The sequence below is a fragment of the Mixophyes fleayi genome, chromosome 5 (assembly GCF_038048845.1).
Source record: "Mixophyes fleayi isolate aMixFle1 chromosome 5, aMixFle1.hap1, whole genome shotgun sequence".
Classification (NCBI taxonomy): domain Eukaryota; kingdom Metazoa; phylum Chordata; class Amphibia; order Anura; family Limnodynastidae; genus Mixophyes; species Mixophyes fleayi.
The window spans coordinates 29,843,850-29,864,929 of record NC_134406.1 but is presented as its reverse complement, the minus strand read 5'-3'; the positions used below and the strand labels follow the sequence as shown (position 1 = coordinate 29,864,929).

General features: G+C 39.7%; 1 protein-coding gene across 1 annotated transcript in view; it reads left to right on the top strand.

The window, feature by feature from the left end:
• NEBL (nebulette) overlaps window positions 1-20,240 on the top strand; it is a 102,362-nt gene extending 82,122 nt beyond the window's left edge. The window contains 8 exon segments of the mRNA XM_075211934.1: window positions 496-588; window positions 1,018-1,110; window positions 1,239-1,386; window positions 1,649-1,794; window positions 2,838-2,942; window positions 3,650-3,821; window positions 14,774-14,898; window positions 19,482-20,240. Coding sequence (XP_075068035.1) covers window positions 496-588; window positions 1,018-1,110; window positions 1,239-1,386; window positions 1,649-1,794; window positions 2,838-2,942; window positions 3,650-3,821; window positions 14,774-14,898; window positions 19,482-19,658 — 1,059 coding nt within the window. The 3' untranslated portion in view covers window positions 19,659-20,240.
• The last annotated feature ends 840 nt before the right edge of the window (window positions 20,241-21,080 follow it).

The following is a 21,080-nucleotide window of genomic DNA, read 5'->3' as shown; positions in this document are numbered from 1 at the left end:
CTACATTTCCTGTCCTGGTATTGGGTGATTGCAAGATAGGTAAAGGGAAGTTGGGCGGGGCTTGATGGGGCGATTCACATCATCAATTGGACGAGACAATTTGTGTCATCATGTAGCCGCCAGCATGATTTGTCTCAGATCTCTGTGGCCCGTCAGCACTGATAGATCCTTTGGATCCATTGCCAATCTAATGATGGTTTATCATCACCATCAGATAGATTCAAAACGTCTATAATATATCCTTATTTTTCCACCAGCAAAAAAAAAGTTAATAACATTAATTTGCAATTCATCTTATTATCAGTTGGGGGCAGTGATTTAAAGGTGAAATTCCCTTTTAAGATTTAAGAAATACATTGTAGAAATTATTTTCTTTACTTTAATTTTGAGGCATAATAGAATGGTACCAATTTGATACATATCCCTGTCTGTATCCGCTAGCTTATACATGCCGTGTGAATACAAAACAATTTGACATCTTATTTTTGTGCTCAGGTATTCTATAAAAAAGGATTAGGAGCTGGCACCGCTGTGAGAGAGACACCAGAGATGGAAAGAGTTAAGATCACGCAGAAAAATATCAGTGGGGTGAGTAACTGCAGGAAGCGGGATCATTCCATTTCATGACTGATGAAGAGTCCTCTTAAACTAAAATCTAAGCTGTGTATATCTGAGTGGGAGTAAGTACCCCACTAGTGGATCCACAGAAGACAGAGCCCCGACCCAGACAATATTTTGCAGTCAGATTGTTCTAGACTTGCTAAAGGGTAAAAGAGTGAAACACAGATGGAGCAGCCTGTATTGCAACATTTAACAATGGCTGACAAATCTCATGAATTAAGTGGATTGATTTCACTGTAATAGCTTAAGCCATTGACATGTGGTTACATGCTGTGAAATGTGAGTAAACTGAGTTGTGCGGTGTACAATACAGTATACTCCACCTGTATGCCAAAGTAGGATTTTACTGCCATATTCTACATTTGTCCTTACCCCCATTGTATTTTACTATTGCAGGTGAAGTATAAGGAAGATATTGGACCTGCTACGGCAATACCTGACCTCCCAGAAATCAAGAGGGTTAAGGAGATCCAGAAAAACATTAGCAATGTATGGGAATGAATCACTGATGAACTTAGTGGCTCAGTTATAGCCCAGTTGACAAGTGTATTACTTCACAAAAAGGTTTTGGCTTTAGACACCGATAATGATCAGGTTACTTTATTGTTGATTTACAGGTCCAGTACAAAGAGCCACTGAGCAAACCTACTCCGATCAGCATGACTCTGGAAATGGAACGATCCAAAAGGAATCAGGAGCAGTTCAGCACGGCAAGAGTCTAGTGTTATACATCTCAGTGACCTTCAGGCTTCTCTGTTGCAGAACAATAATGAATAGTATAAAGTTTTCACCTGCTGTATTTTAATACAAGACTCTTTGTCAGACTCCTAAAATTGGTTATCATTAGAAGAATCACCAGTAATAGGTTCCTCTAACTGATCTGTAAATGACTTTATCTAATGAGCGCTAAACCCTGATAGGCTGTATTAAGAATTTGATTTTCAGTGCAACCCTACACAAGGTGATTTTTTCGTAACAAATTAGTTTTTTAACACTATCATGTCCAAATTGCCCAGGTAAATGGTTGCAGTGTCCCTGAAGTGTTGTTGATGAAATGCCTTATTCCTTTTATCTCTTCAGGTTCATTACAAAGATAAGGTCGGAAAAGTCACGGCTGTCAGTCTTACCCCAGAGATGGAAAGGGTTAAAAAGAATCAAGAAAACATTAGTTCGGCAAGTGTCGTTGGCTGTCCTGTAAATAAGGGGTGGGGTTTTTAAATGGCGGGGTGAAGTTTAGAAGGTATGTTTACTACAGGCCAAAAAAAAGTATGTTTTCAGTAAGGTTAGATCAAATCAATTCCCACTTATGTGAATATGTGAGCGCATAAACATATAAATACAGGTTAAACACCTTCCTATTTGGGAAGATCTCTAAATCAGCAAGGTCTTAGCAAGCAGTAAAGCTGCACATGCACAGTATCTTCATATTAGACCAAATTGGTCACAGAATGTGCATGAGGATTGAGTAGATGTTGGTAGGGACTGGGAGAAAATATGGTTGGAGGATGCCTACGATCTGACAGTATTTGTGGGCAGTCCTTGACCTCGCCAACTGAGGCACTAACACCAGTAGTTAGAAGTTATCTCTTCCTGATGGACTGTCCATAGTTCAGAATATTTAGCTATAGCTTTGAACTCGAGAATTCTCTCCAATGCAGCAAACTGCATAATAATTCCTGCACCACCTGATCCTAAAAACTCTCTAATCAGACATAATTTTTTTTTAAGTATGCATGCTAACTAATATATAAAGTTATGTAATCTGATTAGCTAAAACCAATAGATGCTGGTATAGAGGGGTTTATTTTATAACTATATATTGAAAATAATTCATTAAGATGTCACAAGAAATAGGAAATGATTTCTAGGCCATAAAGCGATATTATTATTTGATTGTTGATCTAAAATTCTGGACCACAGTTTGCAGTTTGAAGGTAGTTTACAAATATTTCCTGTTTAAAGGACTTGCAGTCTGAGAGAGATGACCAGAAATTATCTATTGTCGGACGAACAATTAAAATGCTGGCTCATAAGCTTGGTGCTTAATCGCTAAAGCGTTGATACATAATAATATATAACATGTAATTACATATTAATATATGATTTAGTATATATAATTAATACATATTACTAATATAATAATAGTAATGATTGTAGCCTTGGAGCCAGTGGCTACTTGCTTTTGTACTTTTTTATATCTTATTGTTTTCCTACAGGTAAAGTACAGCAGCGACGCACAACAAATGAAAGGTAGACCTAGCGTAATTCTAGATACACCAGAATTGAGGCATTGCAGAGATACTCAAAACAACGTATCCATGGTAGGATGCTTCAGTGTTCTATATTTAAAGTGCACTTTGCTTTGCAAGGCTGATATCAGTGCATCCTATAGCTGGAAATCACAGTAATTACCCACATATATACCGGAACAGTTTCACTGACATTGGATTGTCAAACATCATTTTACAACCATAATAAAGTATTTTGACTAACGTGATTTTGTGGCTATTTATTTTCATTAACTTGCATGGAATTGAACCTGACACAGTGTGAGTGTGATGCATGCAGCGTGATGATCCGCACGTCTGAACAAGTAGCTCATCTGGGCTTACTGACACTGGTGACTTTGTATGATATTAAAATGTATATCTTATCCACTGCATGAAAGGCAAGCTTACACAATATCCCACCATATATTGCTAGTATGTTCTGATCCCACTGGTGATATATCTTATCTATGTTTATATTAATATTTCTATTGCAATAGCTCTACTGTGTAGATTGCGGTTCAAGTGATATTAATGTAAACCCTTTGGGAGAAGAATTGAGTTTTTTGTTGAGCAAAGAAGACAATGTAAATATATATTCTATGTGGAAGTGGAGATAAAATGTTATTAAAGATGTTTTCATGTGATACATAGCACACTGTATTTAGCTATTCCACCAGTTCTCCACATCATGATCAAGACTTTTAATGTCATTTTCAGCCTTAACTTAGACATGTTTTTCATGTCTATTTTTATTTCAGATAAAATATCATGAAGATTTTGAGAAGACGAAAGGCAGAGGGTTCACCCCGGTAGTAGATGATCCGGTGACAGAGCGAGTAAGAAAGAACACACAGATTGTCAGTGACGCTGCTTACAAGGGCGTCCACCCCCATGTAGTGGAGATGGACAGGCGGCCAGGGATCATTGTGGGTAAGTTCATTACTTTGTTTTAATAATTTGCGTCCGCGATGTCCTCATCTTTGAAGTGGATGGAACAATCAGAGCATCAGAATGTTCACAGCAACACACACGTTAGTATTTATTGAGTGGAGTGAGCTGCACACTTGTTGGCTTGAGTAAGGCCGGAACTTCATGTGAGCCGGAAGCCACCGATTGAGAGTTACACCACTAATAGCAGTGTAAGGCTCCTCTCAAACTGATATGGGAAGAGGAAACGCCTCTGTATGAAATGAATTCGCATATTTAACTAGTTTCATTTTTATTTATGTTACACTTATTTGGTTGCTTATAGTGCATTTATCACCTGCACACAGTGGAACCAGTTACTTTGTTGCATCACTGAGAGATGAGGCATGAGGCACACAGTGGTTGATTCTATGAATAGTATCTCTTACGATTCCTTAGTACATGCAGAATTAATCATATTTTTCATATCAGGAGTGCCTGACATAAAACTGCACTACCACCTAGGAAAAACTTTCCCCAGGGGCTGCCAAATGTGGAGTATTTTCCCAGGACTCTGCCAGTTCTGTAATACTGAACCAGTAAATTAATTTTGTTAATCACCTTTAAATAGCGGCAGAACAAGCCGCAACTCTTGCTTATTCCTCCTGCTTACAACCCATTACCCCCAGTTTTCTGCTTGTTTGCCAGAGAAACGTAGGGACCCCAGTAAGAAAACGCTAGACAGACCAGCCCTCTGGCAATTGTATACCTTAGGAAAATATTTTTCTAGGTGGTGGCGCAACTGTAAAAAATACATGATAGAAAATTCTAAACCTGGTCTCACAATCTCATGATTGTTTTTGTCCAGTACATATGACCTTAATAAAAGTAAGCCCCTTGCTGCAGAGATGGACTCGTGCTCTCATTCAGCAGCCTCCCCCGGAGTGAGCGCAGAGGAGGTGTAGGAGGCAGCTCTCCAGGAAAATGCACAAGTCAGTCTCTGTCGCTGACCAGCAGCATTTTCATACAATGCAGAGGCATGTCATACTCACTACAGAGATCAGGAAGCAGTGTATTATTTAGGAGCATATTTATAAAAAAAATTTTTTAGCAATAAAAAAAAAATCACTTATTTCCTCTTTATGAATAAACTATCCCAGGGAAAGCTGAGCGATACTCAGCTGTTCTGTAAAATACTCTCCCGGAGTGGGTCAGGAGAGGGTTAACTTACTGCTTCGCTGGTCCAGTCTCAGGGGATAGGCGCATACGTGTCACACCTATTGGTTCGTGCATGCACTGGGGATCTAAAAGCCAAGACCACACTAAAAAAAAAAAAAAAGAAAAGTAGATTAAAACTTAAAAAATAAAAACCTTTCAACATTAGAAAAAAATGATTAATTCAAATTGTAAAGCATTTTTTAATGATTCTCCTGAGATGGCGATAATAGAAGAAGTACTGCAGTAGTATCTGTACCAATGTGATGCTTGTTAAATAAGCTTCCCCATGCAAAGCTGGCCATAGGGCTTTCCATCCTTTGATAAATGTTCCACTTAGTTCAAGTTAGGTCAGTCATACTGCACAAACAGCCTTTGTCCGGAGAATAACAGCTCATATTTAATGGACATTTACTGTAATTGTGCAAAATTTCTGGCAGTAGTCTACAGTCTTATTATTCATAATTTTAGGTATAAATATCAACTGCAGGAAATAATTAGTTTTCAAATTAGTTTGTTTGCATTCATGACTTTTGGATATCACCCAAGATGCCATAATAGTTTTGTCTCAGATGAGAGAGAGAGAAATCCTCTAATGTCACACTCTGTCCCCAAACTCACCCCATCCTCCCTCTCACAGAACAGTGTATGAAAATATTTTAACAAACTATGAACCAGTTTTACCTTATTATTGACAGCTGCCATTAAGTGTATTAATGTAATATACAGTACATTCCAGAGAATGTGCTGTTCTGCATCCATTTATTTTTTCAGTATTTCCCAAATATTCTGTGTATTGCAGTAATTGCATCAAAGGTGAGGATGTTGTGTTTGGTGCACTGCAGCATGATTAGTGATTTAAAAATAATAGCTTTTTCTAATATTCTTAAAGATTATTTTTTCTAAATGTAAAAATTTTAACTTTTCCCCTTTTGGTACTGCTGGCTAGTTGGACAAGAGCTTGAATCGTTTCCCCTGGTTGCCAGGGGATATTTTTTTATTTGAGCCATCCTGTTGACATGCCTATTCCTCCCTGCATCAGGCAGCAGCACTAGTATGATTGGCAATGGGCTCTCAATTATGATGACATGGCAGCATGTACTACTTGATAAATGAAAGCCGAGATCTCCTTAATGTTCCCCTCAGTACTTGGAATAAAGGTTTGTTACACTTGCCGAAAACGACTTCCCATTATTGATACACAAAGCAAATTGTTATATGGAATACTTGTACTACAGGATCTGTTCTAGAGGGAAGAGGATGATCGCTAGAGTTTTACTACCATCCACCATGGGTAACAAGATTAGTAATTAGAGAAAGTATGTGGAGGCTCCAATGTATATATTATTTGAGACCAGGCAATATATTCATGCACCAAGTGATGGTTATTCACAAGGAAAGACATTATTACAGCAATTTACCTCAGGATAGTCTACCAGCAATGTTCCCTAATGTTTTTCCCCTCTAAGCGAAGCAGTTAACAACCTAAGCAGTATTCAACCAGTATAAGCCTAAAATCTGACCACCAGCCACCCCCTGAAGAAACAGCTGAGAACACTGCAAACGCTTTGTCCATGCAAGAGAAGGTGTCTGTGGATACAGCAATAACACAATAGTAATCTCTGCACTATTGCTCCAGTTTCAGATGTTCAAAAAGCTACACCGGTCTTGTGGGTGAAGTACACAGTGTAACAAAACAAAGCTAGAAAAGAGCCAAAAAAACCAATATCATTTTTAGACACTTAGGGGGGGGTATTCAATTGTTCCTCCGGGCGCCGCCGGAACGAGCGTGTTAAAACTATTACCGTTTATACGGTAAACTTGCGAGTAAAAATCGTTAATACGGTAGTTTACTCGCTGAATTTCATCTCGCAGCTCCATGAAATTCAGCGAGTAATTACCGTATAAACGGTAATAGTTTTAACGCGCTAGTTCCGGTGGCGCCCGGAGGAACAATTGAATACCCCCCTTAGGGGCATATTCAATTGTTAGTTTTCTGCGCCGCGGAAAAACAAGTACAGTTAATACGGTAATAAGTAGCTGGATTTCAGCTCGCGGCTCAGGGAGCTGCGAGCTGAAACCCAGCGATGAAAATTACCGTATTAACTGTTTTTACGCGCACTATTACCGTAGTAACGGTAATAGTGCAACGAGCGCAAGATTTTCGGTGTTTCCGCCGACAATTGAATATGTCCCATAAAAACATTTAACTTTTATTTATTAATTTCTGGTCTAGTAAAAAGTTTATATATTAACCTTCCAACATTTTTATATATATATACATACACAAACAGAATACAAACAACTTGCAGCTGACTATTCTTATTCTTGTCTGCAAGTAAAACTTCAACATTTATACATTACTATAATCTGCACTGATTACGGATTGCAAGCTTCTGAGTGTACTGCGACTTTGAGAAGTTTAATCTCAGTAGACAAATGCAGCATTCATTTTTTCCTTTCTCCACACAGCACAAAATTCCTAGAAACAGTATTCTGCAGTACTTTGTGCACACTGACACCATAAATTGTTTAAATTGTAGTCACAGCAGGTAATAGCGAGTGACTCCCACTGACAATCTGGTCAAGGTTTTCCACCTGTAGGCACTGCAGGCTAAAGGACTCAGCTCATCACCGCATTGGCGCTTGATTAATTACTTCTCTCCTCAGATACCGATACATGAAGCAACAGTAATTTCAAGGGCATCAAGATTTTTACAGTAGACAAGCTAATACAGCCGCTGCGTTCAGCAATTTACAGTGAACACTGACACATTATCTCTCTAAAAAGGAAGCCACTGTGTCTTCTCAGTGCATGGAGAATGAAGAAGCATGCGAGATGTTGTAGAAGGTAGCGATGGTGCCCCTTAGGGGGGAAACAGTGGTTACAGAGGGCCGATCCATCCAATAAAATATTTACAGTTAGAAAAATAGTGGTAGGAATGGGGAAAGGGCTGGAAATAACTTTAAAATCAGTGAATGCAATATGGTAAATTCAAGTCTATGGTGTAATACACATGAAAATAATAAACCTTAAGGGCTAGATTTACTAAGCTAGCGGGTTTGAAAAAGTGGGGATGTTGCCTATAGCAACCAATCAGATTCTAGCTGTCATTTTGTAGAAGGTACTAAATAAATGAAAGCTAGAATCTGATTGGTTGCTATAGGCAACATCCCCACTTTTTCAAACCCGCAGCTTAGTAAATCTAGCCCCTAGTCTCTGTACTGAAATAATGTTGGCATTTGTCGATTTTCTTTCTGGTTTTAGTTTTCTTTTTAACATAGCCTTGTTAAAATGTAGAAAGATTTGTTAAACTAAAAAGTAGAAATAGTAATAAAACATGGAATGAAGTTTTCTTCCAAGAAATCCATTTTAAAATAAATAATTGTTTAGGTCTTGTTTTTTTTATTTGAGTCCTCAAGTACCAATGACAGTAGAGGTTTGGGGTGGGGCGGGGTCGTTAATTAGTGTTACTGTGTGGCTTCCTACACCACCAGATGGAACAGGTGAATGCTGGACTTGTGTTCTGCACTCTATTCTGTACAGTTATTTTTCCACCTTTCCTGTCTACATTGTGGTCACTATTGTTGCCTGCACCTCTCTTTTCTTCCTTCTGTTTGCTTTTCTCATCTCATCCTTTATCTTTTCTCACCAAAGACCTTAAAGTTTGGCGTACTGACCCAGGCTCCATCTTCGACATTGACCCACTGGAAGACAATATTCAGTCCCGGAGCCTTCGTATGTTATCTGGTACAGCTGCTTGAGTTATTCTTCTAATTATGTGACAAAAATAAACCACCTGAAGTTACATCACACGGGAAACAAAAATACTTCTGCCAAACAGTGCGGAGATCTTTATATGATCATCCCATCACTGCTGACGTAAGATGCCAGTTAATGTCACATAGGGGCTTTGTGCGATTACATGCTGTAGCCTAAGCTTATACACAAGACTCACAAAGTGCCCACTTGGCATTAGCCTTGGGGTAATGTTACTAAGTAGAAGGCTGCATATTTCCAACTAGATAATTGCAATGTTCATAAGAGTCACTCCTGTGGTATCACAGAAGTGAATCAGGAATACCTACACCTTGTCACACACAACATTTCCACACCATCTACACACCGAAAAATGCAGCATTGAATTAGTGACGTATGACCCAAACCTTAGGGCTTATACACACCGGTATTTCCCATGTGCCCATTCGGTCTAAGCTGTGTTCAGTGAAACTGAACGGAAATCGTAAATATGGCTGATTGAACCCTATGTGGAAAGTGATGACAGTACATAGAGTATTCAGTGACCACCGTATTGGAACAAGTACTGTCAACACCTTCTTCTCAGGCTTCGGTGCCCAGTTTTGGGTCAATTACATACACCAAGGGGTGGACCCACGCGTGTAGAGAAGCTGTCTATGTGTATAAGCCGGCATACAATAATAGGTACTTCTCTGCCAGCTGTCCACCTTTGCTTTGTTTCGTGCCATCTACATGTTTCTCTGTGTTTCATATATTTTCCTTACTGTCCGTCACAACAGTATTCCTTCATTTTTAGAAAGAGCCAGTCTTGGTAACAGACACTCTTGTCACTCTGCTGGGGCTGCTGGATTGAGTCAGGGTGATGACAGGTCAGAAGTATCTGAGATGAACCCTAGTTTCTCTTACTGCAGTGAGGGAACCAGGGCATCTGATGAAGGAGGTAACAAATACAATGACTTTTTTGTTGAAAGCAGCCGTCCCTTCTTTATTAAACATTAGCCCTGTGGTTAATACTGTCCCTAAACCGCCTGATGACTGCTGGAGTGTTGGGTAAACATGAAAACCGTATATGGGGCTTAATTGTAATATGGTTCGAAGATGTGCTGCAACTCATAACAACAAATCAGATTTCAGCTTTCAGTGGTCTTCTGTAGTCAGACTTTTGAAAGCTGTCATCTAATTGGTTGCTGTGGATAACGGAACATTGTGGCTCTTTGCCCATTAAATAGACCCTTATGTGTGATAACAATAGAGTTTGGGCATGTCTCTTCAACCACACTGAGCCGACAGTATTGACCAGAAAAGGCTTATCACTGCTAGAAATATGTGGTCATCTTAAGGAGAATCACATTTGAATATTAATTTATGCAAATATATAATATGTAACATATCTTAACATAATAACGAGTTTAACGGGTCAATAAACCTCATGTGTGAGTTGAGTTATATGAAAGAGCAGGTTTGGATATGTGGAAATGCCGCATGGTCCTAGGGAGGCAGAATTGTAAGGGCAGCAAGGTGCCACTTGTTTCACCATCAAATGACATTTTGATTTACTTGGGTAACCTCCCCAACATTAAATGTTTTAATTACAAATAGAATGTGTTTATTTCTATTATATACATTTGTATAAGAAGTGGAGGAGGCTCCTGCTAAAATGCTCTAAGGCTAGGTGGCTGGATTACAGACAGCATAACTAGGAGGGCTGTTTGCGCATTGTTAATATGCTGCTCACAGAGGAAGTGTGGAACTGTGAACACCTTTCTGTGCATGTTTGATTGACACGTTAGAATGCTGTCCCGCAGGCACGGCATTCTGGGACGTCAATCTGATTTAAGTGTTGCTGTCACGCAGCAGGGAGCTGCTTATTAGAAAAATAGCTCTCTACTGCTGATCCCTGACATTGCATTGTCTTTTTGGTGCGCTCAGAAAGCACACTGTGCTGCAGCCAGAAGTGTCATGTGTGGGACAATGCAATGGGGCTAATCTTAAGTGAAACAGTGGTGTGGAGGGCAGAGCCGTAGCTAGGTCTGTGCAAGAGGGACGACCAACCGGGACGCAATGCTGACGGGGAGCGCAGTTTATGAATGTTTTGGGTCATTTGGTTAAAATTGAGGGCTTGGGGGCGGCAGTTTTCCTTCCCACCCCAGGCACTAAAATTTTCAATTACGGCTCTGGTGGAGGGTTCTGGAGAAACCTCCGCTAAGTGTGCGCCTGCCTTCCTGAGAGCAGAAATGTTGCAACAGCTCCGTTTATTCTAGCAGCCGCATCATTTCTGCACCTGGAAACAGAGCTGTAATTGCCCTGCTCTCCATATAATGACCCTGGCTGTGGGTGTCGATTTGAAGAGTAGAACAATTATAGCTCTGCCTGTACTTCTTAAATAAAGCTATCTCTCCCCCGTATGCTGGCCTCTGTGTGTGCGGGGGACAGCAGCAAAGGTGGCAGTGGTCTAGATACTGACCTCAGTCCCCCAGGTGGGTACCACCACTATAGGAAGCCTTCTACAACTTAATAAGTAGTAAAGAAAGTGAGGTAGATAACAAGGTTAAATTAAGTTGCTACTGCCCATATTTGAACCGGTTTATGCACTTAATCAACTTGTATCTTAGGTTTTGTGGCCCTTTATCATTTATGGTTGTTACAAAATACTAGTACAGGGGACGGCTGTCTTGAATATTATTACCACCGTGGTGCCGTGGTGCTGTGCAAAGCTTCACATGCAACTAATTCTAACATTGTTTGCCGTCTACGGATGTGTTTGTTAACAGATTTAACACATTTATATATTATTTAAAAAAATGGCCTTCGCATGAATGATAACAATAAGGCTATTTATGATAATTAAAGCAGCAACTTAAAATTACAGCTGATCCTGTTTTTAAACTTGGTACATAACCGTAATAAAAAGTGGCATCATTCCCATTGGCCGTAATGGGTGATGAGCATTTTGGTTTACTGGTCCCTTTGAGTGTAAAACTAAAGGTTGCTGGGTAAATATTATTATCATCCTGTTACTCAATATTGTTCCAATGTATTCCTACCAGGGTTCACAATTATGGACTCATTTTGCCCTATCATGGAAACTTATGTGGCTACCGCTATTTGGTAAACTCCAATATTAAAACTTTTCCGGTACACTCTATTATATGTAGCCAGTAATAACTCTGTGACTATTAGTTTTATGAGCAGAGGCTGTGGTATCAAGGAACATGCAGTGTAAGTTTTGGTATTGACATTGATGAATATATAGAGGTAAGCATGTTTAATGCAATTACTTGTCATATAAGTTTTCTTTAAAAGGATATCAAGGACAAGACATTACCATTATTGTATTGTGATAATGTTCTGTGCTGAAAGACAGTAGTCGGTGGAATAATAGAATGGTTGAACATCTATGTGGTGTAATACAGATCAGTTGTATTTTTTTTTTACTGTGATCAGCCGGCAAAGGTTTAAAGGGAAGACAGTGCTCAGTTCCATGAAAGGCAGCCACTTGGATACCACTTACAATACTCTATATTAAAGAATAATTCCACCCAAAGCTGAAAATTCAGTATTGTGCGACGTTCAGTAAGTTAAGCAAAAATACTAAATATTCTTGTCTGGGGTCCAGCATTCCTTCTGATAAATTGGGGCACCTGATGTCTTTAATTGTCCAGCAGCACTAATACTCAATTCTGCTGGGATGGGCCTGACTTCAAACAGACAGCAAGTTGTAAATGCCCCTCCTCTGTTCTCATGGAGGAGGGGCTATGACTCTGACAACACTGGTGCCTGTTTGAAACAGACAAGGGGCAGTAAAAGCGAAGGGTGCATCACTGGACCATTACAGACGTCAAGGGCCCCACGGCATCAGGAGGAACAATTGACCCCAGGTAAGTAATACTCGGTATTATTGCTTCACTTAAACACCTTTATCTTAAAAATTGTTATTGTTGTTTTGTGATATTTATATGTGAAATGCTTATCCGTCTTAAGGTATCCTCGTTTAACATTTATCTAACATTTGAGATGCTGTAACTTTTTTCCAATTTTCCTATAATCAAAACCATGTATTTTTTATTTTTATAGCAAACTATTTATAATGGAAATTTGCATTTAGCATCAATGTGTAGTTGCCATGTTTTAAATCAATGCTGCCCATTGTTCTATTCACAAATCTATCATCTGCAGTAGATTAATGTTGTGGAACACTGGCCACTGATTGGGCAAAACTGATTTTAAATATGTATGTAGCTATTTTCTGAGATTGAAATACCAGTCAGAAGTTCTGATTGCATTGAGGTGAACCATATCACTGCACTATATGTACCTATAAAGCATTTGTTAAACACTGGTTTGGAGAAAAATATGTAATAATGGTTTAATTTTTAAGTTTATGGTATTAAACTGTGATCAGCCATTAATCAGAGAATACAGCAGTTCTCTCTGTAAAATAAAAAATCACAAAATGCATCAAAGGTTTTCGGCAGGATCAAAGATTTCTCCTGCCATAACCCACTTGCCGTTTCTTAACGTATTCCCCATAGATTAATAAGTTCTGCAATACATCAAGCTTTGCATTTTGCAGCAAGGTAACACAGTCTCAGGATGGTGTTACCTGTCATTTCCTATGGGATCCAGCTGAAGCCTCTCCGGCTGATCCCTCACCCGTGGAAGTGCTGTGTGCATTTGTGATTTGCAGCGATGCATGTTTACTGGCACCGCATTATATTAATACATAGAGCCCTAGGAATCACAGCACAGTACATTCAACTCCAGTGGCTGGATGAAGCCAGGACACTGCAACGCTCATTTAGAAGTGGACAGATTTACAATCCAAACTTGCGTAGGAAAAGACACACGTAAAAAAAAAACGTATTTACGTGCATATGTTCAATAGGACGCATCATGAGGTGTATCCAGGCCAAAAACACTAGCACTTGCACCAGTCATATGTCAAACATACAAGTGTGTATAATTATGCCACACAATAGTGTAGAGATAACATAGAGATGTGGCTTGTCTGTGTTAATAGTAAATGCTGTGGTTGTATTACCCTATTTGTACACAATATAATAATGTAATAAAGTGTCATATAAACAAGAGAGAATATTTTGTTGAGTTATTAATGTGAACGTCACATTTTTAATATAAAATGAATTAAATACAAACACGAATGCAAGTTAAATTAAGCTACACCTAAACAACTAAGCAGAGCAGTGATAGGTCACTAAACATCTTTCTAATTGCATTATGCACAAGTACTACTAAACCCCCCCCACCCCCCCCCCCCCCAAAATGACTTCTTCAGATGTGAATGATGAAGGTAAAATACACTGTGCAATCCTAAGATTCATGAAATCGGAACAAAATAAGCCCTGAGCGCATTCTGCCTAAACCCCGCCCACAAATGTGGAAATTTAGGTATTGCTCCATCCACTTTTGTTTAAGGATGTATAATTCAACATTTAACTGAGATTCCATTGCAGCTCAAATAAAAAGTAAAGTATTACCTCTGCACTTCTTTACAAACATCTAATGCTCCTCCCTGAAACTGGTGTGACATCACTAGCCCTGCCCTCGTGTATGAAAATCAACCAATCTGCAGGGTTCATTTCTGCGAAGCAAGTCTGCAAAGCTGTCAGTCAATCTGAGTTAACTATATTAGAGAAGCAGGTCCCTACTAAAATGGCGACTTGCTGTAGAGGAGGGAAGCAGTGTATGTTTGATATATTTAATAAAGTGAAACACTCCAGTTATTAAATGTCCGTTTAGCTCAGTAATACACAGGCTTCCAGATATATTCATTTAAGAGGATCTAGATACACTTTGATTATGATTATAATGATTACACACATATATATATATATATATATATATATATATATATATATATATATATATATTATACATACAATGAGAAATACTATTGAGAACAATAAGTACATCTGGTATTTTGCTCTTTTGTTTTGGTGTTTGTAAATGTTGTAATTGTTCATTTGTTTTGTGATTGCAGCCCCAGTGTTTCCTGGGACTTATCAGCCTTCTCAGTCCCATGGCTATAGCTACATGCACCAGTCAAGTATGTCCTCTGTGAGGTCCATGCAGTCCCCACATGCACAGTCACCGTCACAGAGTATGGTAAGTACTGGTCCCAGATGGGGTGTGTGGATCGCTCCTGCTGACATGTCTTCATATACCGTATTTCCCCATGTATAAGACGCACCTTTTTCCCCCAAATTTTGGGTTGAAAAAAAAGTGCATCTTATACACTGCAAGCGCTACTTACCTCAATGAAGAAGTCGGCACCTGGTGTGAGAGAGGAGTCCCCGCTAATCGGAACAGCGTGTCCCCGCTGGCTGTGTTGAACGGCTTGTCACCGCTGATTGCAAAAGGACCTTAAGGTCCTTCAGGTGCCTCCTACAGTCTCGGAGCTGTCAGTCTTTATGTAATACATCTTTTTTTTCATTTTGGGCCCCAAAATTAAGGTGCGCCTTATACATGGGTGCGTGGTGGGGAAATACGGTAATATATGTTCCCTGTAACTGCATATAGAATGGTCTCGTATGTTACAGACACTCTAATCTCTTTCGTTTATAAATCCTATAAAATTTATTTAAGAGAACAAATCTATATATCTTATAATATTCCTACTCTAATGCTGACCCCATAAGCCAATCCTGTCACTCGACAGCGAGTGACAGAATCCTTTTCCAATGTGGTGACGCACATGGATGTGACAAATCAGTTTATAGCCTTCCTCCTCACACCCACTGTCGGACTGGGGCATGAAGGGTAACATATGCTCAGGGCCCATAGAATGTGTGCTGAAGAAGGGAGCATGATCAGCTTACCGAGGGGATTGGACAAGCCATAACTCCCAAGTTCTAGAATCCCCACAGCTGAACAATTTAGACCCCACCCCTGTTCTGTCCAAATTCCGCCCGCAAATGGGCAACTTTGTATAAAACTTCACCCACTTTTCTGTTAAGCACCGCCCCTTGTACAGTCTGCGAATTGGGATGTTCTTTCAAAATCGGGACCATTAGGAGGTACGGACAAGTCCACGCTGTGTGAGACTAAGGGGTATATTTACTAAACTGCTGGTTTGAAAAAGTGGAGCTGTTGCCTATAGCAACCAATCAGATTCTAGTTATCATTTATTTACTAAATTCTACAAAATGACAGCTAGAATCTGATTGGTTGCTATAGGCAACATCTCCAAACTCTCAAACCCTCAGATTAGTAAATAAACCCCTAAGTCTTGTAAGTAAAAATTTGCATGGCACGTAGCGCGCCCCAAAAAGAAAAATAAGGGTATTAAGAAGAATATATTTTAAAGCAAAATAAACTTCATAGGGGGGTATTCAATTGTTAGCGAGATCCCCGGAAAAACAAGCGCTCGAAAAATATTACCATTAATACGGTAATATGCGCGTAAATACCGTTATTACGGTAGTTTACTCGCTGAATTTCATCTCGCGGCTCAGGGAGCTGCAAGATGAAATTCAGCGAGTAATTACCGTATTAACGCTAATATTTTTCGAGCGCTCGTTTTCCGGGGATCTCGCTAACAATTGAATACCCCCGTATACTTGGTTAGTTAAATAGACCTGCACCCATGTCCCCCTCAATATACCAGCACCATCTTCCCCAAAATTGATGCCAGTGGTGCCACAATATCAGGCAACAGTCAGTCACTGTTGAATGACTCTCACTCAGGGGCGCACGCAGGATTGTCAGGGGGGGTCCCCCCCCCCCCAACAAAAAAAAGCAAAAAAAAAAACCCCGAGAGAGAGCTGCGCATGCGCAGCAGCTCCGTTTCGGCAGCGCTGTCCTATACAGCAGCCGCAGCGCTGCCAAAGGCCAAAGAAGCGTCCGTGGCGGTGCTTTATACAATACAGCACCGCCGCGGACGCTTCTTTGACAGCGCCGCGGCTGCTGTATAGGACAGTGCCGATATGGTGGGCACTGAGTTAGCGCAGGGGGGGTTTCTGGAGACTCAGAAACCCCCGCTGCGTGCGCCACTGCTCACTCTCAATTCTTTATCTGCATTTATTTGAATGGCTTTGGTTCTTTAGCTGGTGAACTGCAGACGAGATCTGAGAAAAATGTTATGCTGCTCTTGTCTAAGATTTACATCGCCATCTAGTGGCCATCATGTGTTTGTACCTTTTCTATAAACAACATCACACTAAGCAGCATAGTACATTCTAGATTGTGAATGCATTTATGGTTTTCAAATATTCTAAACACACATGATTTCTAGAGGGGGGTTTCCATATGCTTGTTTTTGGAGCAAAGAAAAAGAAAAGAAAAAAAACCAATAAACTTGCAACATCGATTTGTACTTGTTTTTTTGCAGTAAAAAAAACAATTGTATTACTTTGGAGTCATGTACTATCTGTGACTCCATGGTGACTGGTATTTTCCAAACCTACTATGCAGTTTTTATGTAACAACCATACTTGCCAACTCTCCCGGAAAGTCCGGGAGACTCCCGAAATTCGGAAACAGTCTCCTGGGCTCCCACGAGAGCTGGTATTTCTCCCGCATCCTGGAATTCACTGTGAATCACGCCATTTTGGAGGGCGGGAGGGGGCAGGGCGAGGCCAATCGCGTCATTTTGCCCCCGCCCCCCGCGATGTAAATGACGGTTTCGCGGGGGCGGGGCCAAAATGTTGCGATTGGTCCCGTCCCGCCCCCTCCCACCCTCCAGTCACGCCCCCTTTCCCGGAAACAAGTTTCCAAGAGTAGGCAAGTATGGTAACAACAGACCAATGAAACCTGGCATGATTCACCTGTTTGCAGGACTGCAACACTGTTAGTAATGTTGTGATAAATACTAAAGGAGGTTAGACATACATGCAGCCAAAAAATTCTTAGAAGATATATCCAAGTCCTTTGTAGTATTGTTCAATTACTGCAAAGATGTATTTGGCCAAATCGCCGATAAGTCAAAAAAATTATAATAATAATTCTTGCATAGCATCAGAGTACATTAATGTTTCTGTTATACTTCCAGATAAATATGTCTCCAATGGATGATCACATGGATAAAAAGGAAAGAAAAACATATAAGTGTAGCACATAGGGTGAAAGACTCAAACTTCACCATAACACATATAAATCAGATAACCAATAATACATCATTATAATAATCATACACTATGGGTATGTGACTGAGTGGTTACATAATTACTACGATACGCAAATCACATGAGAAGAAAAGAAACAATATGTGTTCAGGGCTCTCGTCCCTTCAGATGCACTTATAGCCCTACGGCAGTGCACCTGTAAGACATACATTCATCCACCTTCTGCATCTCTTCTCATAATCTCACGTTTTGTAGATGTTTATGCATATAAAACAAAAGAAAACCAACATCTGGCATTATACATTGAAGGCATTTTTTAATAAAAAGTGATCAGTAAAAAATAAAAAATTGCCTTTAAAGTATTATACATTATACATTACATAGTTGTGTCTTTATATCTGTTACATTACATAGTAGGGTTTTTATATCTGTGTACATTACATAGTTGTGTCTTTACATAGTTGTGTCTTTATATCTGTGTATATTACATAGTTGTGTCTTTATATCTGTGTATATTACATAGTTGTGTTTTTATATATGTGTACATTACATAGTTGTGTCTTTATATCTGTGTACATCACAGAGTTGTGTCTTTATATCTGTGTACGTTACACAGTTGTGTCTTTATATCTGTGTACGTTACATAGTTGTGTCTTTATATCTGTGTACGTTACATAGTTGTGTCTTTATATCTGTGTACGTTACACAGTTGTGTCTTTATATCTGTGTACGTTACACAGTTGTGTCTTTATATCCGTGTACGTTACACAGTTGTGTCTTTATATCCGTGTACGTTACACAGTTGTGTCTTTATATCCGTGTACGTTACACAGTTGTGTCTTTATATCTGTGTACGTTACACAGTTGTGTCTTTATATCTGTGTACGTTACACAGTTGTGTCTTTATATCTGTGTACGTTACACAGTTGTGTCTTTATATCTGTGTATGTTACATAGTTGTGTCTCTAACCAGGGCCGGATTTACCACTAGGCAACCTAGGCAATTGCCTAGGGCCCATCGGTCCCCAGAGGGCCCTCCCAGGGTCAGTGGTGAGACCAACCTTTAAAAATGGGCCGCTACTTATGGGCCATTGCTATGTGCTTGCCCCCCTGGGCTAAAGTCTGCCAGCCAGCCCCTGAATAGAGGTACATGTTATGCTAAAAACTATAGTGCTATGGATTTTTTCAGGGAGGGGCCCCAAACTTGTATCTTGCCTAGGGCCCCATGGTCTAAATCCGGCTCTGTCTCTAACTGTCCCACTGTACCTAATTCTTATTAAGAGACCCAGAATGTAAAGATCTGTCCCTAGCATTACCCCTATTTTTAAATACTGACCATCTGCAGCCCAGTTCCTCTTATTCTGTATAGTGGGTACAATTCTCACCATGTATTATTATTTGTTTGTATAAGTTAATATTTATTAAAGATGAAAATTAAAACTATAGCTGTGTCCAGAACACATGTCTGGATATATGCTGTGCACTGTGATCTGTATGGGCAGAATGTTTCTTTTGTGTGTATCTTTGGCCGTCATCTTAGTAATCTACATTTACTGTATTTATACAGCAGCTTCCTCCTCAACAACCGCATGACACGTTTTTCTCCCATTACTATTTCTCGCACAGAGAACATACAGAGCCATGTTCGACTACAGTGCACAAGATGAAGACGAGGTCTCCTTCAGGGATGGTGACTATATTGTCAACGTGCAGCCTATTGATGAAGGGTGGATGTACGGGACTATACAGAGAACGGGCAAGTCCGGGATGCTGCCAGCCAATTACATAGAGCCTGTCAACTGAGAGCTGTACGTTTCTGCAATCAGCATTCTTTTATTTGGGAGCATCACAAGGATCATGAATTGTTTGACAATTATTGTTTTTAAACTTGCAAAATTAAGTTTAAGCTTACATGCTTATTTTTTAAGCACTAGCATAAAAAAATATAAGACAAACACTCATATTCCAGCATAAAAACTATATAAAAAGCACTTAGATAAATACTTTTCTGCTTACAAAACCCAGGGAAAGGAATAAAAGAAACACATTAGAGGCTTAGCTGAAGGCTGTAATAGATTATGGGATTTTATACAGTTTATTTCTTCCATATACAAACACTTTCATACATAAACTGAAGAGGGCTGGTAATTGCTGACAATCTCAGATATAGCAGTGCATAATGTAATACTGTTATAAAATATTCTGCTATATACTCATATTCTCATCTGTGTTCACGGCGTGCGTTTTACATTGCACCATAATTAAAGGGGAATCTAATTTCTCAATAAGTATTCTAATTTAATGCTACATGTTATATCAAGAATTATTTTTTTAAGCATATTTTAATTCATAGATTCTTTAATTTTTTTAAGGGATGTCTTGTGATTACATTCAAATAGAAAGATAAAAGGTCCGCTGCGTAGAAGTAGATCCTGTCACTTTTTATATAAATCTTTTTATATATAGTGTCTTTTGCAGAGCCTTTAATGGAAATTTCAGCCCCTGGGGCAAGAAGGAAATCTGATGCCCCCCTAGCCCTCAACTGTTACCAAATTAACCTAAAATATTAATTTCCGTGCGCCCTTTTTTGGCTTTGCTCCCTGGGAGGTTGCCCTCTTGTATAACCCTAGTTACAGCCCTGGTCATTTGCCCTAAGTAAATGTTTAAAAAAAAAATAATAAAAAAAAATGATTGAAAGACAGGAGAGCTGGGTCACAGTATGGAGGCAGCCGGGAATGGGCATATCACTGTATGGTGCCCGACTCTGAAGCCAGGTCGGGGTGGTTGCATTTGCATGCGCTGTTTTTCTATGTTCTCCCCCAAGGACACGCGGAACGATTGGGTGCCCTCCGACCTTCATGCCACATGCTGCACTCCCGTTCTATTGTTAGCAGCACTTGCTGCTTTAACAAGGGCAGCATAACACAGTTAGAGACAATGTGCCAAGGGACAGGCGCTCTATCTCGCTGTTTGTCTAAAATAAAGGTTCTCCATCTGTAGTGCAAGAACAGTTTTATCTGAAAGCTGACAGCCCTCCCTTCATTTCCAAATGAAAATGACCTTATATTGAATCAACTGCAGTTATATCACAAGTGTATGTGTCACCTGCACACAATCGAGACCTGTGGTAGTCATTAACACGGCCATGTAAAACCCAACATCGTTTTAAACGATGGGAGAATAACGATGGGTGTAAGCCCGACAGTAATTAAATCACTGCTTACC